Source organism: Clarias gariepinus, chromosome 19, assembly GCF_024256425.1.
Source record: "Clarias gariepinus isolate MV-2021 ecotype Netherlands chromosome 19, CGAR_prim_01v2, whole genome shotgun sequence".
In the NCBI taxonomy this organism is placed as follows: Eukaryota; Metazoa; Chordata; class Actinopteri; order Siluriformes; family Clariidae; genus Clarias; species Clarias gariepinus.
The window spans coordinates 4,418,006-4,443,005 of record NC_071118.1 but is presented as its reverse complement, the minus strand read 5'-3'; the positions used below and the strand labels follow the sequence as shown (position 1 = coordinate 4,443,005).

At 39.5% G+C, this 25,000-nt stretch overlaps 1 protein-coding gene across 1 annotated transcript; it reads right to left on the bottom strand.

The window, feature by feature from the left end:
• Positions 1-1,004: 1,004 nt before the first annotated feature.
• On the bottom strand, positions 1,005-18,933 carry gfpt2 (glutamine-fructose-6-phosphate transaminase 2). The gene is made up of 19 exons (XM_053478952.1): positions 18,820-18,933; positions 18,127-18,234; positions 17,397-17,489; positions 17,150-17,275; positions 14,870-14,928; positions 14,245-14,379; positions 11,915-11,976; positions 9,280-9,356; positions 8,542-8,653; positions 8,040-8,203; positions 6,657-6,752; positions 6,340-6,437; positions 6,067-6,187; positions 4,885-5,042; positions 4,668-4,782; positions 3,844-3,971; positions 3,441-3,608; positions 2,888-3,049; positions 1,005-1,944 (listed from the first exon to the last, which is right to left on the bottom strand). Exons 1-19 carry the CDS (start codon positions 18,824-18,826, stop codon positions 1,900-1,902), a joined length of 2,034 nt encoding a protein of 677 aa, XP_053334927.1. The 5' UTR covers positions 18,827-18,933; the 3' UTR covers positions 1,005-1,899.
• Positions 18,934-25,000: the final 6,067 nt, after the last annotated feature.

Here is a 25,000-nt window from a genome sequence, read left to right as displayed (position 1 = left end):
AATTATACACATATGTCCACCCTGTCGTAGAAAGATTGTTTGAATAGATATAAGAGTAGGAATACTTAGAATTACATTTTTATTTTATTAAATTATTTGAATAAGAACATATGAAAAGCATTTAGTTTTGTGCCATTTAACCGCTTATTGCACTCAGTGAAGTTAGCAGAGCATCATGTGGGATGTGGCCATATCAGAGAAAATGGTATAAAATAAGTGGCACAATTCAAGAGACTTATAATACACTGATATGTGTACATGTTTGGTCATTTATAATAAAACATCAGAATTGTATTGTTTTGCATGGTTTTGATGAACTAGGTGGTCCTGATGAGGACATCAAAGGTACTTTTTTAATGATATTAATGTAAATATATAAAAAGGTAAATGTTTGTGGGAGCTTTTGATCCTCAGGAGATCTCTACCACCATCATCAAATCAATAGATTTAGGAGTTCACTTTGGAAGAATGGTGTTCATTCAGTTTAGATCCTGTTTTGGCAATTTGGGAACGCCAACTAGCCTAATCTTTATGTCTTTGGACTGTGGGAGGAAACCAGAGCACCCGGAGAGAACATGCAAACTCCATGCACACAAGGCCGGAACTGAACCCAGAACGGTGCAAGGCGACAGTGCTGACCTCTAATCCACATTCCATCCACATACTCCAAAGCGTTTATTTTAATAATATGGTGTAAACAATGGCGAGCTCTAGTGGTGAAAACCATTTTTAAAATGTATTGAATTTTTGCAAAAAGTATAAAACGTGTCACGTGGAGGTTTCTGTGGACTGGCTCTTTGGTTGTTTTAGTATTTAAACACACACTGTTTCATCTGCTGGAATGAAATCCTGATTAATCACAAATCAACACAATGACAAATAAATGCAATAATATATGATTTATTTGTTTTTTTTCTCATTACAGTTAAAAATATTAATGTTTCCAAATAATTGATCTTTATATAAAAAAAACATTCATTTATAATCCCATATTTTTTTTAAAAAAAGTAAAGAAAAATAAAACTGATTGGCATTTATGAATATAAACATTAATGTAAGTAGAATATAGAAAGAATTACAAAAGACCAACCAGGGACATTGAAAGCTGTGGATCAAGCTCACCCCAGAAAGTATAAAATAAGTTATCTATTTCTACACAACATAAATAAATGAAATCACCTAAATTATGGAAATATTTCAAAGTAAACAAAAATGAAGTGAATTGCGGAATTCAGAATGAATTCCAAATGTATTCCGAATTCCTCTGTGAAAAGTGTGTAAAATGAATCTGATCCCATATAATCCAGTATGTAATACAACTTTTAAAAAAGGGTTTATTTTTTTGCACAAATATTTATACAATTGTAAAACGAGAAGACATTTTTGGCAGGTGGCTCTACAGTGTATTTGTGTGCTGTCATCAACGGCTAAACTTTCACGTCAATCTAAGCAAAAACCTTTTCCAGCTCTCTTTCACCAGCTCGACCCTGTTGGGGTCTTTAGGGTCCCGTTAGCTTGTAAGTATTGCACATTGGTATGAAAGAAGTAAACATTCTACCTGTGGTTCTCTGGAAATCCCAGTAGGTTCTCCAGAACACACAGAGGTTTTAAGGCACAGTTTAGGGATCCCTTGACTTAAGGCACTTACGGGACGGAAAGAAAAAAAACAAAATGAAGAAAGAAAGAAAGAAAGGTGATCGGATGCACATTAACGGACCACCGTCACATTGGTTTTAGCGGGTTTTGGTCGTAATTCATAAATACGCACACAAGTTTACACACACACACACACACGCACAAACGCACACACAGACGCATACTCTCACACGTAAACACACACACTTATAATTGCACTAGGATGGGAGATGTTCTCCATTTCAATGCCACTCGAACATGTGGTTACTCCACTGTCACAGATTTGGCCAGGTTCCTTGGGCAGTCCACCTGATGAAGAGAGAGAGAGCTCATCAGCACATTGCAAAAAACACACTCATGCTTATGGTTACATTCCTAAAGAAAACGCTACTCATCAGTGGTATTTCTGTAATTCTAATATTCTTATCCCATACTATAACTGACTTCTGAAATAAGTCATATATTTTGGATTTTGGCAATTTTCAAGGTTTATCCTGAATAATTCATGAATAATACTAATATGATCCATCCATTTATCCATCTAGAAACCTCTGTAGTCCAGCTAGGGACAGTGGAGACCAATAGTGAGCAATGTAGGTCAGTGGTGACCATTGGAGTCCAATGGTGACCATGGGAGGCCATTGGTGACTATTGGAGGCTAGTGGTGACCATTGTAGGCTAGTGGTGACCATTATATTCCAGTGGTGACCACTGGACGCCAGTAGTGATTATTGGAGGTCAGTGGTGCCTATTGTAGTCTAGTGGTGACAATCAGTGGCCAGTGGTGACTACTGAAGGCCAGTGGTGACCATTGTAGTCTAGTGGTGACCATTGTAGTCTAGTGGTGACCACTGGACGCCAGTAGTGATTATTGGAGGTCAGTGGTGCCTATTGTAGTCTAGTGGTGACAATCAGTGGCCAGTGGTGACTATTGAAGGCCAGTGGTGACCATTGTAGTCTAGTGGTGACCATTGGTGGCCGGTGGTGACCATTGGAGGCCAGAGGTGACTACTTGAGGCCAGTGGTGACCATTGTAAGCCAGCAGTGACTATTGGAGGCCAGTGGTGACTATTGGAGGCCATTGGTGAACATTGGAGCCAGGCAGTGGTGATCACTGTAAGCCAGTGGTCATTGTATTTATTCCCATTTTTATAACTATCTCTGTTTAACATTTACTAATACAATTAGTTACAAAAAATTGCATGTTAAGCTAAGTGCTTCTAAACTCTTGAAGATTTCCTAGAAGACTCACATCATATCCTCTGACCACAGCCAGGTGGAAGGACATGAGCTGCATGGGGATGACACAAAGGATCCCTTGCAGGCAGTCTACTGTGTGGGGCAGCTCGATGGTCTTATACGCCGTCTTCTTACTCTCTGCGTCATCCTTGCAGCACAGGATGATGGGACGGCCCTAAGAGACAAAAAATATTTTTATTTTATTAGTGAAATATGCACAAAAATATGGAAAGTATTGCATAGTATTGAAATTACTTTAAAATAATATCTCCCAAAGAATTAGGAAGTCCCGAGTACTAATAAAAATAAGGCCATAAAAAATGAACAATGTGATATTCTTTGTTTATCCTTTTCTGTCATATGTCGATCAGAGTTGTGATTAAAGGTTTGGCTACACTAGAATCATTCTACTCTAGAACAAGCACAGAGAAAAAGCTCAATACGAACAGCGTGTCACTACACACGGCAACATTAAGAGCAAAAACTCATATTTATTGACATAATTCTCAAAAAAATTGTCATTTTTATAAAAAAAAGTTTCTATGTAAATGAGCTGTAGGTGTTACCTGTCTGGCTGTGACCTGCTGCAGGGCGTTGTGACACTTGGTGTAGCACCCATCTCTCATGATCACCATAATGACAGGCATGTTGTGGTCAATCAAAGCCAAGGGGCCGTGCTTCAGCTCTCCAGCCAGAATGCCTTCTGAGTGCATGTACGTAATCTCCTTAATTTTCTGCAAAAAAGCAATATTACATAATCATTAATGATGTTTCACGAGCCTCTGGTATTTAATCAGTATCCATATGCTGTATCTCTTCCATTACAAGCATCTACGCACACCTGCATCATTAAAAAAAAAAGCTATACAATTTTTCTAAAAGTCATTTAGTACTTTAGAACATATCTATTTACTTTGAATCTATATCTCATGAGTGAGTTTGTTCCTACTCTAAATACACTGTACTCACCAGCGCCCCCTCTAGGCAGGTGGCATAGTTGTAGCCACGACCCATAACCAACAGAGACCTCTGTTCAAGCATCTCATCGGCAATGCTCTTGATGTGATCATCAAGGGCCAAAACCTCTTTGATCATCTCTGGAAGAATAAAAAAGAAGGAAAGATGAATGTAGCTAAAATGTAAAACGAAAAATCAATATCATTTGAGTTTTTATAAAATACCAGCAAAAGAATATTGAAAAAAAGAGAGAAAAGCTTTCTATAAAAACATACATAATACCAACCATTCTTTATTGTGATATCTGTTTTTAATGGTAATAGTGTTCCTTAAAGTCTAATGAAGCGTGTAGCTATTTAATATGTGTGGAAATAATAAACAATTAAGTCATTAAATAACCATAAGCCATTTCCATCTATCCATCTAGGAACCTGTGTAGTTCGAATAGAGAGGCCAATGTCACCCATCTGTGACCCACCTACTGTAATCATGGGGAGAACATGCAAACAGACCCGACACGGAAATTTCCACATGTTTGGCCAATTAAAGGGGGTTCCTGGGAGCCCAGGGTTTTAGACCTGACGCGAGCAGTCTGATTATAGCTGATCTTGAGAAAATGTTCTACCATGATGGTATCCAAGCACTAAATGGTAAGTGCATTAGTGTAGCGGGGGATTATAAAGAGAAATTAAGGGAGTCTTTCCTCTCATGTTCTGTACAATCAAAGGTCCCAGTTTGACTTGAACGACCCTGATCCCAATCGAAAAGTTTACTAATAGCAGCAGCAAGACTTTCAACCTGGGAGTTACCTTCTACAGCATGTACATTGTGTTTACCTGGTAGCCGACGAAGGCCCTCCATGATCTCCAGTCTCCTCTTCTGCAGGGAGAGTCTGTCCTCACTCATCATCAGACCAAACATGATCAGAGACACAAACTGACTAGTGTAGGCCTGCACAGGAACACAAGACATCTCGTTACTCGATTGCAGAGGCGACAAAAAACAATGAAGTGAAGATGAAGAAGGACCCAAACTGCAGAAGTCGTATCATACCTTGGTGCTGGCTACACCTATCTCCGGCCCGGCATTGATATGGACTCCGCAGTCAGTCTCTCTGGAAATGGAGCTGCCCACTGTGTTGGTGATGCCCACGGTGAGAGCGCCCTTATTCTTACAGTAGCGCAGAGCCATCAGAGTGTCAGCTGTCTCACCTAGTCTCGGACAAAACACAGACCAGCTTATTTCACTTGCTCCCACTTGGTTAAACTAGCACTTGGCCTAGGTGTCTGGTGTCCCAAATGCCTGCTTCCGTGGCTTTGTGAGTTGTAGTAACCAGAACTACTAAAATAAGGCCATGGATAATGAACGTTTTACACGGCCTCATTTTAACTTAGGGCAAATAATAAGAAAAACATTCCTGTCAACACACGCTCAAGCTTGTAATTTATGATTTCAGACCAGGAGAAGCCAAAGAAAATGCCTCGTCAACTATTAGGGAAGTCAAAACATTTCAGCACGTGATCTCAAACCAACCTGGCTGTCCACAGTACACTTATTGTCTCTACACTACTTTAAATAAAAGTATAGCTAGCTACATACACTATATGGACAAAAGTCTCTGGCCAAACCTGCAATGACATTGTATCCAAATACATAACCTTCAATATGGAGTTGTTCCCCCTTTTAAAGCTAAAACAGCTTCCACTCTTCTTGGAAGGCTGTCCACAAGATTTTCCAGTGTTTCTGTAGGACGTCGTGACCAAGTGTTTATGAGGTCAGGCACCGATGTTGGACGACGCCCAATCTCAAGTTGCAGTTCATCCCAAAGGAGCTCAAAGAGGGTTGAGGTCACAGGGCTCTATGTTCGGGCCGGTCAAGTTTTTCCACAGCGAACTCATTTCTCATGAACCTGTCTTTATAGTCCCTGCTTTGGGCACAGTCATGTTGGAATAGAAATGAGTCTTACCCAAACTGTGGCCACAAAGTCGCATAGAAGCATAGCATTGTACAAGATGTCTTGGTACGCTGAAGCTTTAAGACTCCCCTTCACTAGGGATAATGAACAGGATTGGCCAAATATAGTGTTTTTGCCCATATAGTGTTTTTGCTAACAAAACATACTGCTGTCATGAAGCGTCAAAGTGTAACTGATCGGTTTCTTAGTTTAGTATGTAGCTAAACCACCGAACGTAATGTAATAAGGAAGACTGCCCAGTACAAGGTGGCGTGATGTACCTGATTGACTGATGAAAAAGCAAACATCATCCCTGTAGACAGGAGTAGTGCGGTCGAGGAAGTCGCTGGCAAGCTCAACCATGACGGGCAGTTCTGTTAGCTCCTCCAGGATCTGCCTTGTCTGAGCACACGCACACACACACACACACAGACGCATAACGACGTTAGTCAAATCAATCAAACAAAACATTTTAATTCATGTGCAAGCCCATGAATAATCAAACAAAACATTTTAATTCATGTGCAAGCCCATAAATAATTAATGCAACTCACTGCAACTCCTGCGTGGAAGCTTGTGCCACAGCCGATTATAATGAGACGCCGGCATCTCTTGATCTCCTTCAGATGATCCTTTAAACCACCAAGCATCACTGCACACACACACACACACACACACATAAGCACAAAACTAATTAAGATTCTTGTGTGGAATCTAAATACTGTAGACTGTTAAAGTTTTTTTTTTAAGGGTTTAAAATGGCATCAGTTTGTATGAGCTGATCTTAAATCACTGGGGCGTGTTTTTTTTTTTAGCTCTAGTGTGTGTGAGTGCTGTTTCCCAGCTGGCGATGACTGGGTTCAGACTCTACCTGTTTTTTTGTCGAAGCAGATCCGGCCTCTCATGGTGTTGAAGATCGACTCGGGCTGCTCAAAGATTTCCTTCTGCATGAATGCTTTGAAGTTGCCTGAAGGAGGAAACCCATGCGAGCTAGCGTTAGCATACAGAACAGGTTTTACTGTAATGAAGCTAGGAATGTGGAGACACACTAGCGGCCAGAGAGGTGAAAAAAGGGAGAGGGAGTGGAGGGTACACGATACAGGGTTTATCCGCTCATTCGAAAGTTCTTAACATGCATTTAGTTTTAGATTTTATAATGATGAGAGAATCATGTACAGTAGTTATCATAGTCAGCCTATCATTTAGCAGCAGTGCAATGCATAGACAATGTGGAGGGGAAAACTGAAGAAAAAAAAAAAAGACCGGGCGATGTTTTCCACCAGTTTTAGTCAGCTTGTGTTGCGTCAAATTTACGTTCTTGGCTTTAAGAATCAAAACGTTTCGAGACGTTAGTTTTGTAACACGCCAGCAGATGGCAGCACCAGGCAGCACAGAGTTACAGGGAGCAGGGACCTTCATAAGTCAGTGTGCCAAAAGACATCGTCCTGTGTACATCGGGAGTCTACTCTTTCATCATAAACAGCGAGTTAGAACAAAGGGCAAACGTGAAATTCTGCGTAAAACTGGGCAAATCTGCCACAGAGGCGTTTGACGTGATTCGGCAGGTTTACGGCGATGCTACAACGAGTCGCTCGAGGTGTTTTTGAAGAGCCGAAGAACATCACTGGAAGACGGAGAGAGATCAGGAAAAGCTCAATCCTCAAAAAGGACAAAACCTACTCGGCAACTCGTGGATGATGATCATCAGGGAACGACCCACGACATTGCTGGAACAGTCCAGTCGAACCCCAGGCTGCTGACCCAGGAGCAGAAGGAAAGACGACTTTCTGATCTTCATGTCTCTAAAGAGTCACTGTAGACTCGCCATTCATGTCTCACCTTTCTCACCAGAACTCCTGTTTCTCCCAAATCTCAAACAAGCCCATCTACATCACCAGGGTTATTATATCACTCCCCTTCCGGTTGAACGCTGATGAAGCTTTTCATGTGTCTTCGCCACACTTCATGCACTGCGCTGCTGCTACACGACTGGCTGATTTAGAAAGCTGTATAAGTGATCAGATGTACTGTACATCGGAGTATTCCTATTAAAGTGGCCAGTAAGGGGCAGTACAAAATATCAAGTCTTTGTAGTTCCTGAAAACTTGAAAGTTAATAATTGTTTAATGTTACTGTAGATCTTGTGTGTGGTGGAACGTATGGTTAATAATTAATAATTAATATGTTAGTTATTGGCACAAATTGTAATAATTTAACTGCTCTGTGTGTGAGCGTGAGAGTGTCTATGGCAGACCTTTCATAATCTGCTGTAGCTCCATCTGCAGGGTCTGGATGACTCGGACAGGGTCTTCTCCAGCGCTGCGGTTGAGGCGGTGCACAGACAGCTTCCCCTCCGCCACCGCCGCTATGTCATCATCCTCCAGGTAAATCACCTTATTGGTGTGCTCGATGATGGCGCTGAGAACCAGAGAAGGAGACAGACGACAGATGTAAGTAAGTGCACTGATCCGGCAATAATCAGACAAGAATTTTCTGTGCATTCGTGACTTCATAGCAATTCTGCAACGAACCGAGTGCTAATCGGGTTGTGCTATCTGTCGGCCACACAGGGGCAGCACCGAGGCAGCGTTTCCCCTCAGTGCACATGCATTCTATCAGTCATTTAAGATGGAATTTCATGGGCGAAGTCCCTCTTCAAGTTATTTTACAAATTTTGTCATACAGACTCGTGACTCTTATGACTGAACCGTGTGTGTTTGTGTGTGTGAGTGTTTGTTTGTGTGTGTGTGTGTTACCTGGCATCGGAAGCGAAGTAAAACTCCACAGCCATCCTCTCATTTACAGAGTGCAGAACATTGCTGCTGTCCAGAGTGTTGATAAAGTTCTGATTCTGAACATCTTTTGTTTCTGTTATATATATAAAAAAAGAGGTCATAATTATTTCCTTAAAAACAAGAAAACTTTATTGTTTATAAACATTCAAAGCAGGTGAGTTTCATGTGGACTTTGATGTGGATTAGGAATTGTAAACATTTGCAGTTGGCTTAACAAACACCTAAAAGGCATTTCTATGCAAGATATGAAAGTGTTTGCTTCATAAATATTGTTTATGTGCGCTTGCCCCGCCTATTTACTTACTGATGTCTCACCTTTAAAATCACCTTTAGGTGCTTAAGAAACATGGTGTTGTCAAGAGATTGTACGTTTTTAAATGTGTTGTGCATAACGTCATAAAATCTTATATTGAATAAAACCTAAAATTCCTACTTTGCTTCTGACTTTTTGTTCTCTGTGCTGATCAGCTAGGCCTCGACCTACAACATGCTTGTGTTATAGCTTTGCTTACGTCATAAAGCCGCACCTTCAACTACAGCTGAGAGGACAATGAAAAAGAAATGTGCAAAGGAACTGGTTTGGCGAGCCGTGGTGTTTTGTGTGTGTGTGTGTGTGCGTGTGTGCGTGTGAGCGTGCGTGTGTGTGTATACGTGTACTTCATGTCGAGTCAGTGGCTATGGAGGACAGTGAAGTCTCACCATTGTACTGAATAGGGATCTGCTCGGTGGAGAGCTTGTACTGGCTTCGGACACCGATGAGCAGAGGACTTCCTCTCCTGTGGGGCACAAAAAGACATTTCCATAAACTTCACCGAACAGAATAACATAAGCAGACCGTCATAAACCTTTCATTTTCAATTCGCAGCTGATTTTCAACGAACGAATCGAACAAACTTGTATAGGCCTACTAAGACAGATAAATCTTGTTTTTGTAAAAGGGTCAAAAGGTTGGACACACCTTCTAATTTCATGGTCTTTCCTGATTTTTATTTCTAAAACAATACTGAAGGCGTCCAACATATGCAATAATTTCCTTTGAATGGAGATAAGTTTTGGTCCTGCTTTCCTGGGAAGGTCTTCATGAGAGCCAGTTTCATCATGGTGCTTGATGGGTTTTTGCAAATGCACTCGACATAATATATTGTTCTCCCAAAAACCTTGCGAACTTTTGACTGGTGCTGTAAATCACTGTATCTTGGCGACTGATCTGGCGCTAAGACATCATCCGCCATGTATTAAAGCTCTTCCTGTGGATGTCTTTAAGTAGTTCTCCTCTATCTGGCTGACAAGTTGTCCTAATTAACTGAAAAACCGTCCATGTGACAACGGTATTCATCTCCTGAGTCAACACCAGCCCGAAACTCCATAGAAAACCGTTGATGATGGAAACGATGATGAAGCAGACAGCAGGAGTTAAGGAGCTGCCTTCCGCACGTGATCTTCAGGGCTCGATCGAGCAGGCATGGATTGAGCGAGCGACACCGGAGTACTGCCCCGCAGACGTCATATTGATGTGATAGTGATTGTTATACAGTATAGGCAATTTCACGGCATACAAAACGGATTATTCTCATCATCCTGATTGCAGTAGTTCACTTTAGTCGGGATAATTTTGGACCCTGAACCCTGAACGCTGGTTCCTGCTGGTTCATAAAAGCATGATGATTTTTTCTTCTTCTTCAGTGTTCCTACACAGTTTTTTTTTCCATAACAGATATAACAGATGATATATTAGAAATTCCTGGCAGTTCTGATATTCTTACTGCGACTCGGGGTTTAACTGCAAACCAAATAAAGCCTCCTGGAAAAGAAAAGCTCTCTCACTTTTTCCTAAACATCCGTGTTCAGATCCTTTCTCCCGGAGCCAAGCAAAGAAATTTTATTTGATACCTGACACCTGATGAGGTTTCCTTGGTACACATTCTGATAAACGTTGTTTGAACAGGCGTGGACTCGGGTTTTAATAAGTCGAGCGAGAACGAAATGATGTCTACTGAATTGAGCAGGAATATAATCCAGGCTAACGGATCTGAAGGCAGATTCAGATAGAACGGAGGTCTCAACAGAGGCTGAAAAGGACGCACTGACTCCTGGACAGGCCAGGCCAGGCATTCAAATTAAGTCAAATGTCAGCAGGCCTATGCAGATAGGAGGAGAAGTTGCAAAGACAGAGACTTTCCAGTGAGGACGATGAACAGCAAGAGAAAGTCTTTCTTTGTCAACTAAACAAGTTTTAAAGATTTTTTTTCTCCCTTTTTTTTTTTTAATTACTTGTTCCAGGAAGCGATTTCGGGAATGCTTCTTGGACGCATGCATTTCCTTTTATTTTTCTAACAAATAAAACAGATTATCCATCCATAACTTGCACAATTCCCCCGATCTGACGAAAGCGGATGACCACAACGAGCAGCGCGCTCCTCCGGAGTGAAACAAAGGCAGATGGGAGCCATTAACTCTGTACGTGGTCTTGCTCGGGCTCGCTTCCATATGTATAAATCATTATTCCGCTGTTTCTTAAGGGTTACAGAACAACTGCGTTTGAGGAAGGCGTATACAGATGTCTGCATGCAGTACCCTCTTTACTGTGGATGTGACACGTTCACCATGAGGATGTAGCGGCAGGAAGTCTTAGGCCATCAAAACGCCGAATTTAGTTTACAGGCGGCTCGTTCGTGTTGGAGTCATGCTCCTCGCGTCGGGACCGAATTTCCCCACTATTGAAAGGAAACTCTTCTTATTAGTTTAATGGCAGTTCCTGAACAATACATAGTTTCAAAGAGATATTAGAAAGCAACTGTTTGTTTTTTGGTTGTTTGTTTGTTTTTCTTTTTTAATCAAAGCCATTACTTTATCTACAAAAACATACGCAAGTTGCATTGAATAAGCGTCCTAAGCAGGACATGATTGACAGGTATGCCAGGATGCCTGATAATCCTGATCGGTTGGATATTTGTGGTTCACACTGATATATATATATTTTTTTAAACCGGAATTTTTTCTCCGGCCTAGTAATTATTCCCAGCTGACAGAAGTACTGTGAGAAGAAATACAGCAAATATTGAGAAACCTTTTCTGAGTTTAGAAAGCTTCTGATCTGCAAGGAGACGGGAAACATAATACATGAAGCACGAAAAGTCTGGATGCATAGGCGTTCTTTTCCTTATATGAAATTCAATATCTTGGCATACAACCTCACGCTCATGCCCATTTACTGTAAACACAATAGAGATGCTGCTGTCAGGTTTAACAACATTTCTCTGGAACAAAACATTTAAACCTCCCCGGATATTGAGAATATGTTAAAAGGTTTCTTAGGCACTGTAGAGCTACACACCTGGTGACGACGGCCTCTCCTGGGAAGTGAACGCTTTTGAACACGAGTGCAAAAGCCCCCTCCTGCAGACAAAAAAACAAAACAAAACAAAAGATTGTTAATTATTTCAAAAGAGACTCAAGTGATATATCCGTCTTAAACCGAAAGCCCTGACACGGTGCACTAATGCGCTGGAGCGAGGAGGTCAGGGGCCGAGCGAGACGTGCTGAGAGAACACAAAGTCTCAGTGAGCTCTGAGAGAGGAAGGGAAAAGTGTGTTCTTTGTGCTGTGTGCTGCTTTATACACTGAAACCTTGGTGTTCGGTAAGGGGAGAAACACATAAGCGCAAACACACACACACACACACACACACACACATATAAGATATAGCTGGAAAAGTTAAAATAATCAGGAATTTAATGAATTATTGAAATTTAAAAATATGATCTCTTATAAAATCTCAAATTGAAAAAATATATTTTAGTAAAAGTACATTCATGGCATTTGGTAGACACCCTTATCTCATTACACAATCAAGGGCCTCGCTCAAGGGCCCAACAGTGGCAACCTAGTGCTACCGGGGTTTGAACCCACAACCTTCTGTTTAGTCATCCAACACCTTAACCACTGACCCACCCCTCAGTTTACCCACCTCTTTCCAGAGTACGCATACCGGATTTACAACAATCTTATCTCCACTTTGTGCCTCGTGATATATTTAAACCTACTCACAAATCATAGATAAGGACTATCCTGAAGTCTTTGCCAGCCTATTTTTAAACCGGATTTACAAACCATTTCTTTGTTGTTGTTTTTTTTTAAGTATAAAAATTGCCTTTGAACTGACGTCCGTATCCAAACTCATTACACCCTTATTAATTCCACTGTCACTCCAAGTACACAAATCGTAAGACCTAATATACTACATTTACTCTTGTTCTCCTGGACCTCACAAAACGTAGCCACAATTGTTTTTTAAAACCGTTATTAAGTATTGCGAAACCATTTTATATATTTAATATATTTACAGCTCAGGCGGAGCTGTGAAGGGAAAGTGCTATCTTCCTTCTTCCACATGCTTACACCATCTGTTTGATTGACAGGCATGAGCGTGTAACGAATGCACAGATAATTCTGCGGCGACCATAAGGAAAATTCTCCCAAAAATTGTTAACACCTTTTTGTTACACCCCAATTCATATGATAACAGAATTCAACTGCATCCATAATCGACATCTCCTCGAAAAAAGGTTACAGAAATTTGAAGAATTTGTTTTAAGGAATGTGTAAATGTAAAGCTTTATCAATAAATATTGTCTAGCATGAGTGCTCATTCATCCTTTACGAAAAACCTTTAAACCTACACAACCACAGATACACAAAAAGAAACACGAACAGTAAAGTCACAGTCTGTTTCTACTCAGAGCCAAACTCTCCTCCCTTCCTCCTACTCTCACTCTCTCACTCTCTCCCTCCCTCCCTCCATCCCCCTTCTCCCTCTGGCCCCTCCAACGCCAAAGAGTCCTCCCTACGTTTGCTGCAAGGAAGACAAAAAAACCCTCGTAGTACAGGACTCGAGTTCGGAGTTCATTATCGCAAATTCATCTGGAGAAGCACCCAGAGAAGACGAACGCAATTTAGATAACGAGTCCGTTTTTTATAGGAGAAGCCATAAAGTGAGATGAGTCTCTCTTTTTAGTGGGGCGGAAAAAAAAAAGAAGGAGCTGATAGGTGGACCTGCTTTTAATAAACTAATGACAAACAGCAGGTTCCGGTAAGTTGAATGACAGGAGGATAACAAGGATACGGATGTGACGCCGCGGCACAGTTAATCAGCGCTCTCCTGGGAGACGTTTACTTTAAAATGTGTACTTTGTAACTTTCTGATCAATGATTATGGTCTTGAAGTCTGGCAAAGGTAGTAGTGATGACTGATAAAGCCGTGCGTGCTTATTACGGTATAGAATAAAAGATATTCCTAGGGGAGAGGTTAGGGGTTCGCCCTGAGAGTCGTCCGAAAAAAAAGAAAAAAAAACTCTTTTAGAAACTGAACGAAAATAGTTTTAATTTTTTACACCCACGACGTGCTGACACGGCACGTATCACTCTTCTATACTAAGAGTTATTATAACCTTAGATATACAACCGGCTGTAAACCTGGTAATAACACACCTGAAATAAAGGGCTGTTACAGAACTACCTTTGCCTCATAAAATCACACACACACACTCACACAGAAACTGAGCAACAACTGGACTTCGTTCCCAATATTATGAACAACAAGTCCCAAAAGAGTCTGAGTAAGCCTCTCACACACACACGCAAACGCCTTCCGCGTCGTGTTGCTTACCAGCTGCTGGATGACACGCTCCACCAGGGTGGAGAAGGACACTTGATTGCTCTCACGGTTGTCATAAAGATACTTGATCAGCTTGGGGATAACCTCAGTGTCTGTCTCTGACTCAAACTCATAGCCTTTAGAGATCTGGAGAAAAAAAAAAGGGTGGGATCCATCAGCGCCATGGTTACGCATAACACTCATAAGCAACATACTGAACAGTAAAAATGTTTTTTTTGTTTTTTTTTTAAACAAAAAAAATATATATTTTTACATTGAGATTACACTAGAGTATAATAACTACATTCATCAGAATTAGTCAGATAACATGGTCATTCATAAACGCAGACAGGAATTAGGTTTTGTTCATTGTGTATTAAACCACATAATATATGAGAGGTTTGGGGGAAATGTGATAAAATGCTGTTGAGAAATAAAGAAAGAGCCATATGGCCCGCTGGATTAGGCATCTGTTCAACTTTTAGGCCAAGACTGGAATCATTTCATCCACAGGGAAAATGAAAAAACATTATAATTACTACATCTGATTTTTTTTCTTTAAAGCTTCCTTAGTTCAGTATAGACTTATAGACTTATTTTTACAATTCAAACAAAATAAAAAAAAATTTTCACTCACCAGATACTTCTTCAGTTCTTTGTAGTTAGTGATGATGCCATTGTGGATCACAACAAACTCTGCATAGAGGAAAGCAGACGTTATTAATGAATAAATAAATGAATGAATGCATGTTTTGCAATACAAAAAGAAAACAAACAAACATTTACTTAAGCATGTTATTATTATTATTATTTAATTAATAATTATTATAGTAATAATAATAATAATATATATTTTTTATTATTTGTGACCGTGCTCCATGACAAGCATATATTGTTTAAAGCTTAATTGGGGAAACAACCCACATTTGGTTACTGAGTCAGTGCCTGTATCAGTACTGCAGGGAAAAAAAGCCACATAGGATTATTTTGTATTTAGAACTATTTTGATTTTTTTGCGCATTTTGATGTTTAAATAAATGTACCTATAACTTTATCCGTGTTTTTATATATATCAGGGACATAGCTGTTTACATACATACACATATATATATATATATATATTATCCTGAATGGTTGAGCCATATGGTGACTTCATTGATCTTGATTTGCAACATAAAAATGACAACAATGAAAATATATGAAATAATCATGTAAAAATGTAAAAAGTAAAAAAAAAAAAGGCTTGAAAAAAAAAAAAAATTCTGTTCCAGGTATTTCAATAGGTGCCCTATTATAGGCTTAAAAAGAAGCTAAGCCCACACTTTGGTTTGAAATTGTTAATTAGTTAATTAGAATGATGAAAGAATGTTAAACAATGTTTTAGGGAATAGTTTTTAGGTATTCGTCCTCCTAGTACTAATCTCAGTGCAGACTTTTGCTTTTCGCTGCAGATCATACCATCGTGATCGACATCTCTTAGATCAGAACCTCATTCTAGTGTAAATTTCAGTATGGTTTGAAATGTGTATGAAAACGTTCTGTGCAAGAAGCGACAGAGTACTAATAGGAACTTAGGATACAGCAGGCTTATTGAGGAAATATATTTTTTGAAAATCACACCGGAATTGATTAAAGACTAGATCAAAAATTAGCATGCTTAGCTAACATACGTTAAGTAAATCTCCTAATATGTAATAATTAATCACAACGATCATTCGGCTTTAATAAGCTTATGTTACAATATAACAGCATCCAATTAAAAAGGCAAATAATTGCATTGATGTTAAAATAAGGGATGGTGGCCTAACTTGTTTTGAACTTCTTTTCAGCCTTCCATCAGCTGCGTTTGAACACACGCAAGGCGTTAACGAAAAATTAGGAATGAAAAGGCGATAATCTTTTAAGTCTGGTTCAGTTTCTCTGAATTACAGGGCACGGCCTCTCCAGTGATTATGTGTTCAGAAGAGTTCGAACCATGCGACGTCCTGCAGTAAATGTTGCTTAAGGTCAGGTTCAGCAGGTTCTACTGGAATGCCCATCCTTACATAATTAACATAATTAATCACACACACCCATGCTATACATCAATACAGAATGTACAGATTTCTAGGTGAAGCAGAGTCAAATAGGTATTCAGTCAGGTGACCTTTCACTTTTTTAATTAAATAGAACGCTTAGGCTAGATGTGTACTGGATATTAAATAATGTCAAATGTCACGGCGGGAAGATGAAGGGAACAGCTCAGAGTTAGTTGGCGTAAAGTGTACTCAGGAAGAAAAACCTGACATTTACTTAGATCTTCATGATCTTCTTCTATTGCAAAAAATCTTAACATAGGAGTATTTCCTGGAATTTTACTACAGTATAAATAGGTTTCTTTTATTATTCTGTACAGGAAATAATGCCGAAATTTGTTGTTGTTTATAATGCATAACTTTTGCTATAAAGGAGAGATTAGGTTTGTGAACACCCATGTGTCAGAGACGTATCAGTGCATTTAGATCATTAAAGCCTCAGCTTCTGTTTTAAATAATAACTCTTGCTTTCAAACATTTTCAAACAGTGGGTTCTTCTGCCCGAGGCCGGTCTCTTTCTGTCTGTGTATTTGCCTTGGTCAGCCATCACATCTGCACCAGACCAACCACAGCCTTGTCTTTTATGTTTGCTCTGATCTGTTGAGGATGAGGATGTGTGGACTTCCCTAAGTGACAGTAAGCTCTGCAGCCTGACAAATGACCTCATAATGTCTGGTCAGAAAACATTCCAGATTTTACACCCCCGGATTTTACACCCCTGGTAATTATTGGTTAATGTAACGGTTGGCTAATGTAATGCACTGGTTAAACTGTGCATGTGTGAGTTTTTTTTTTAACGTGTAACCTGAAATCTGATCTTGTTCAATGCTAGTGTGTATTACCGTTTTTCTTGTCAGAGCGATGAGGATGGCTGTTGACAGCGCTGGGTTCGCCGTGTGTCGCCCAGCGAGTGTGAGCGATGCCGAAGTGTGTGTCCAGTTCTCTTTCCAAGTCAATCTCGTCATTCTCTGATAAGACCGAAGGAAGTTGATATGAATACGGATTAGGAGTCGGTGATAAAGTCATTAAAGTTAAAGTAAACAACGAACCAAAGGAAAAAAAAAATAATCATAAAAGTACAAGACTTACTGTACAGCTCCTCATCCAGTGCTTTTACTTTTCCCTTCTTCTTAAACAGGCAGATTTCGTTCTCCTGTTTCCCAGAGCTGTCCACAGCAACACCTGGACAAACCAGACACTCGGATCATAAAACAACCCATGAAGAGTCCTCAGCTCACACACACACACAGCTTAAAGTAATACACAAGCCTGTCATTATCAGCCTGTCTATGATCTGATCTGTAGTATTTGGATAGGAGAAGAATTTTAATATTGTACTGTGATAATGGGAAAACTGTATTAAATAAGTTGTTTACCCTTCATAATGGAATCTACAGGGAGTTGCACAAGCGGTTAATAAAGGTTTGATAAACATTTTCTTTGGATGTGATCGTGTTTGCTTCACTCGAGCACATTCATCTAATGAAAACCAAGCTCTAAAATCAGTCCAGTTTCTCGTTTTAGTAATTGCTCCTAGTTAAAAAGTTCTTCTCTCAAGTTTCCCTTCCCGCATTAGGCTTAAAAAGAAAAAAAATAAATTAAACAGCCCAAAAACCTTTTCATTTAAATCTCCTATCAAATGGGTCAGTCGACTACTTTTCGTTTAACAGCCCGGAAAAAAAAGGAGCACCTGGACCTCGGCGCTGCCAAAAAAACCCCACCATGAAACGAACCCTCTGTTCAGCCCCGAGCCGTATCTCTTACGAGCAGAACACGCTGCCATGACATTCAGCGCAGGATCTGGGAGGAGCTGGCTCACCTGCAGAGTCGTAACCTCTGTACTCCAGCCTCTGCAGTCCCTGCACCAGCGTGGCCAAGATCTCCTTCCTCGTACGCGGGACTCTGTAGTTCAGGTAGGCGAAAATCCCTGGAGGGAGGATGAAAGGAAGGAGGCAAGATCGGCATGTTAATGGATATCAGATCCTCACCTGTGCGTGATACGGACGAGGGAAGGAAATCAGGACAAAAGTGGAGGTGTTTTATCGCAATGTTGGTTTAATAGTGTGAGGAAATGGGAAAAACAACAACACGATTTTACGGGATTTCACCCAGATTTGAAGGAATGCATGGTTTAGCAATGACTTTAGAGCTTTTTTTTTTTTTTTTTTTGCAAACAAGTTAGGAAGAAGGAGGAAACAAGGAGACTTTTCATACAGCCACGTAGCTGGTGTATTAGCAGCACTGCTGGATCAGTTCCTGTTCACACTTCAACACTTTCCCAGCATGAGTAATGTTACAGAATACTCTTCTATCACTGCATTCATACATTGAAACTCATTTTATGTTTGAGAAGTTCTGAGAAATCTCTCTCTCTCTCTCTCTCTCTCTCTCTCTCTAACATTCTATCTCAGATTATTACAATTCTTTTCCGACATCTTTCTTAGTATGTGAACATAATAATACAACAATAACAACAACAACAACAATAATAATAATAAACAGATTCACTCACCACACATTGTGATGCAGTCCTCTTTTTAACCAAACTCGAATAAATCGCGGCTTTAACTCGCTTTCTGGTTCGCACACACACTCTCTCTCTCTCACACTGACACACACACACCCACACACACACCGTCTCGCGCTTATAAGCGCCGCTGCCCCACCTCTGGCTCCCATGCCAACGCTGGACACGCCCACACGCTTCTCTTTGGAACTGGAATCGTTCGAACAAAACGAAAATATTTTTTGCAACAATGTAGCGAGGAGGCGTAATGACGTCGGGGTAACCGAACCGCGCCCATGACGTCATCGCACACGCGCTCAAACCCCGTGTGCTAATCCAGCGTTGCCCCGTGTCTTAATGAGTCTTTATTTTATAATAAGGCTGTCCGTTTTCACTTCTTAATGGAACGAACTCGATATTTGAGCCGAACCGGCGACGATGCGATACCGAGCGATTCGATTTAATCACCTCTAAACGATATTATATTATTTATATTCTATCTGCACTCGTGCCTGACTGAGGATTTTATCCTTCCTATAATAAAATATTACACTCCATTAGTTGTAGTCGTAGCCCTTCATTTTTTTTTTTTGGCAGTTTTATTTATTTTTCTTTTTAAATAAACCTACATTAAAAAAGTCCCACCTAGGATCATATATACAGAACAGAATTTTCACAATACGTAATCCTGCTTATTTTCCAATCCATGCTTCATTTTTTTGTAAATATGCATACACCTATAAAATATTTTTATCAGATAAAAAGAAACACATTTGCTAAATTCAATTTCTTGCACTTTTATGTAGTTTTCGTAACTTTTTTTTAAAAAATTCAAATCTTCCAATGATCTTTATTGTTGTTTAGATAAAACTTAGCCAATTTAGATTTTACATGAAAAGACATAAACCTGAAAATGCAAACTTGTTAAGATATTGCAACATGAATATGTAATGACCCGGTTACAGACACTACAGGTTTTTATTTATTTTTAAGCTTTTACCAAAAACGTTTATATTTAAGCAGCAGATCATATGATTCTAGAAGCGTACACCAGTTTTAGTATCAATACTCATAAAAAATATTAATCATTTGCATTTTAAATGATTATATGGTGCTGTACTTTGAAGCAAGACAGTATAACGCTGAAAATTTTCCATAAAAAAAATTAAGGAAGCAAGATTGATCACTTTCATATTGCATAAACCTCAAAAGTAGCATTTTCAGCACACACATTTTCTGTATTATATGCATAACATAAATAAATAAATAAATAAAATCAGCACCAATACTGTTTTGACCGAAGGCTCAGGATTATGCAATATAGAGTGACACATCCTTTTTTTTTAGCACAACCTAGGACAAACAACTATACAAACATGACTGAGCAAAAAATAAAACAATTCGAACATAGGCAAAGAAATAACACAGATACACATGATCAATGGTTTAATGGTCGTTTTTCAGATGATAAAAAAAATGCTCATTTCGAGAGTTTTACATTTATGCCATGTCAATCACATATTCTGGTGGTGGTAAAGGTAATGATAACTTTTGTTTTACCTGACATAACCCAAATGCACAGTTTGAAATTCAAAGCCTTCCCGTTAACTCACCAGGAAGACTTTTATATAAACACTTTATTTTTTTCTATCATTAATAACCTATGCTGTGTTGCCATCAAGTATTTTTTCCACTTAAATTTTAATTGCTTATACAAGGCGACGCAGTGGTGTAGTGGTTCTCAATGTCACCTTGCACCTCCAGGGTCCAGGTTAGATTCCCACCTTAGGTCTTAGGTGTGTGTAGAGTTTGCATGTTCTCCCGTGTGCTTGGTGGGTTTTCTCCAGGTAAACTTGTTTCCTCTCACAGTCCAAAGACATGCAGATAAGGGTAACTAGTTGGCATTCCCAAATTGTCTGTAGTGTGTGAGTGTGTGTATGTGTGTGCCCTGTGATGGATAGGCACCTTGTCCAGGGTGTACCCCATCTGTGTTCCAGGCCCCCCTGCGACCCTCTACACAGGATAAAGCGGTATTGATTATAAGTGAGTGACGGAGAGATCTATAAAACATTTCAAATGTCACTTTAAAAACCGTCACAGAAATGCACAAATCTCACACACATGCTGGCTTTCGGTAAATACTTTATCCTGAGCAAGTTGATATTAGATCAGAAGTCTATTCCATGAACACTAGGCATGAAACAAGAATACACTTTTGCTGGGACATGAATTCAGTAAAAAAAAAAAAAAAAAAAAAACAATAATAAAAATGGCACCCATGTGTATTCACACTAAGGGGCAGAAGATCTTCACAAATCAACCTACTGAGATAAGAACCGACACACAGAGAACATGTCCCGAAACATTACTGAGGACTGTGCAAACGTGCAAAGTGTGCTGCCTATCCCTAACTTAAACAACTCAAAAACAAGTCCAACAAGTCCTCTTTTCAACCGAAGTGGAATAAATTATAAAATTATGAAATTGAAAGCAGTACAGATGAACAGCATGAATTTTGATCATGGAATTAATCTGTGCAAGTTGGCGGTCAGGGTGGTTGTGGTCAATGGAATTTATTTTGACATTTATTTCAAAAGCATTCTTGATGCCAACCAAAAAGTATGTGAACCCTGATCAAAACCTATGAAAAAGCTTTATGTATAACATTTTGGGGAGACTGAGAAGTACTAGCCTGAGAAACCTAAAGGGTTCTAGATTAAACCTTCCTGAATAAGTGTCACGGTAAGGAACCGGACATACATACAGATTTAATCACCACTAATACTGTATAAAATCCCTTGGTGGTGATAGCAGCTGTGACAGAGGGTTTCTCTAACACTTTCATTTTACATGGAACTCTTACAAACCCATAAATCCTTTTTAACCTTATCTCAGCACTGATTTATTTTATGAACCTTTATTTAGTATAATTACATTTGGTGTCACAGTGGCATAGCGGTTAGCCTTGTGGCCTCGCACCTGCAGGATCAAGGGGTTCCCGACTTGGGGTCTGAGTGTCTGGAGTTTGCATGTTCTCCCTGTGTTGGTGGGTTCCTCTGTGTGCTCTGGTTTCCTCCCACAGTCCAAAAACATGCAGATTAGGCTAATTGTGTGTGTGTGTGTGTGTGTGTGCCCTGTGATGAGTCTCATTGGATAGGCTCCAGGCCCATTATACAGGATAAGCTCTAACCCTGTATACAGGATAAAAGGTATAGAAGATGAATAGATGAATAAATATATTATAACAAAAACTGCCTTAGAGTTATTTTTTTCATTCCTATTTTTTTTATTCCATTTTACTGTAAAGACTACATGTTTTTGAGTTATTAAGACTTGGATTATATTACTTTTCATTACCTTCAATACCTTTAACTTGTCATGAATGATAAAATTAAAGTAGGTGAACCCAAAAACAGCGTTCAGAACTTGTGGTTGATAAAGCAGTCAAATACTCAGGTGAACTGCCAACATCAATCAAAGGCCAAAGACAAAAGAATTTACTCGAGACAATAAGCAAAGTTTTGAGACCAGCAAACTCAAACAAGACTTGGTGGAGTCCAACAATACAAGACTGAGCATTGGGTGGGCAAAGCCTGAAGTCTGTACGTATAGAGTGGGAGGGTGATTGTGAGCAGGGGTGTGTAATCAGTACCCAGGTGACCGTGAACATGACTGACTGCATGTGTGTGTGTGTGTGCGCTGGGATTTTTAGCCATGTTTGTAGGCCACCATTTGTTCTGGGAATTAGAGTCTCTATCTGGTGCTAAAAGCCCCAGAATGCTGCAGTCAGCACCAGGAGAAAATACATGGCAGATGTTCTCGCTGGAGTCTGGTGGTGAAGTGATGACATTCTCACCAGAGTCTGGTGATAGAGTGACAACATTCTCACCAGAGTCTGGTCCTGGAGCGACGACATCTTCAGCTCAGTCTCAGGCTTGAGCAAGACATGCTCAGGTGACTGTGAATGTAAGTCGGTTCATGCCTTCTGGGGTTTTGTATTTTTCCACGGCCATGTCTGTAGGTCACGGCTTAAGTGGGTTTAATCAGGTTATGTGCATGGTCAAATTATAAAATTTTCTACGAAAAATTCTACAATACTAATGAAGTTAATGTTAGATATCATATTTTTTTTGTTTTTTTTTTATATATATATATAACATGAAGCTTTTAGTCCTTACTCTCACCTGTCCTTACTTGGCCATCATGTGAATAAATGTGAATTACTTGGCAGACGATTTTTTATGGATCAGTTATTTCATAGCGATATCATGGTATCATTAGATACAAGATCCAAATCCCACCCAGTGATGAATTCCATTTACGATCACACGCACTCCCAGGAGTCATCTAAGGTTGAAGGTCTTTCCAGCCTTATCTATATTTGATGGCTCAAAAAGGTGTGAGATTAAAAAAAAAAAGAAGGAAAGAAAGAAGGTGCACACTCCAGTAGCACAAACCTTTGCTCCTTTAAGACGTGTTTTAAACATTTCTTCCTTCAATGCTTCCTTCATAGGGAAATGAATGAAAAGAATCCCTTTTGAACTTTGTACGGATTCCACTTCCTTATGATTTTTATCTTCTTAGACTACGCCCCTTAACTTCATCACTGATCTATTACAACTACACACAACTGTAGAAAAAAAAAAATGGTTTGAAGTGAAGTAAAATGATTAGACCAGAAATCCAATGTAGGCCAGAAAATCTCATATTACAGTATTAAGCTTCTCTTAATATCACTAATGTCATAAGTCTACCTGCACCATATATTTGCACTGACTCAGTATACAGTATATAAACTACTATTTGCACCTCTGGTAATTGCTAAACTACCTCTTGTTATTACTATACTATGTTACTTTGCAATGACAATAGAATTGTGTCTACCTACCAATTAGAGCAAATAATAAGTACCAAAGAAATGCGTTCAATCTCCTAATTTTCATTAGAATTAAGCAAATTTATTGAAACATGACATTGGTGATATATATATCAGGCATCTGGCATAAAAACCTATAATGATAGGAAAAACACAGAGCAGTTGTAAGAGTTATTACATGTACATGGTATAAGTGGTTTAAGTGGTTTAACGGTTTAGCAGTGTGATGGTTGTGGGAAAAAAACTGGACCTGAACGCGCTGGGTTTGGTGTGATTGTTCCTGTACCTTTTCATCTAATCTAACACATTGGGACATCTTTATATTTACCGCCCATCACCTAAAACCAAATGAAGAGGTGTATAATTACATAATTACTTAATGAAATAATTACACACACACACACACACACATACATACTGAACATTTAAATGTATTCAGGTTCTTCCACATTTCATTTCAGCTGATCAAGTGCGGGCGTTTTTCTTTTACATGTTTTTGCTTGTTTTCACCTGTTTCTTAGAAAATGAATCACAGCATTTTAAACTGATTGGTGTTTGAGTTTTGTTTGATGAATTACCACGGTTCCCGTAGTGACATCTCTATGGTTATGATGGTTGACTAATGGCCATGATGGTTATGATAAACACACAAAGACCGATCTGAGCTCTCCTACTGGTTCAGATTCTCTTACGACCTCAGAGCTGTTAAAAGTGCCCAATGGTTGAATTCAATCAAATCACAAGAATACAGTTATTGTTTCAGTAGGGAAACATGATATCTTAATAAACATGTTCAAAAACTTTATTGTTTTTATTTTGTAATATTTTCCTACTTTTAACATAATCTGGTCACCCCCCCCTCCCCAACGACTAACAGCACTGCGTCTCTGTACACATCTGTGGACTATTAAGCTGGTTGAGAAAGTGACTCTGGACCCCCCTGAGTGTTTCTCTTCTCAGCAGCGGATGAAGTGAAGTCACAACTCATCCACACACACTATAACCACAGTGGGTAATAAAGTCTGGGCTTACAGTGTACTGCTTGCGAAACCACCGACCTGGAGCAGTGACCTAGCGAGCACATGGATGTCAGAGAGATACTAGTGGCATGATTGCGTACTAGTCTTATAGTCTTTCTCATATAAAAGGACTAGAGTTCCTAATCAGGTACAGTACAGTACAGTGTGAAGGTTTCTGCTCCCTAAGAGCCAACATTTCTTGTATTCTTTAATTGTCTTGAGTAATATTTCTCCAGGCATCCTGAAGGACTTTTCGGCTCTCGTTTTTGGCAAAATTTTGTCTTTTATTTTT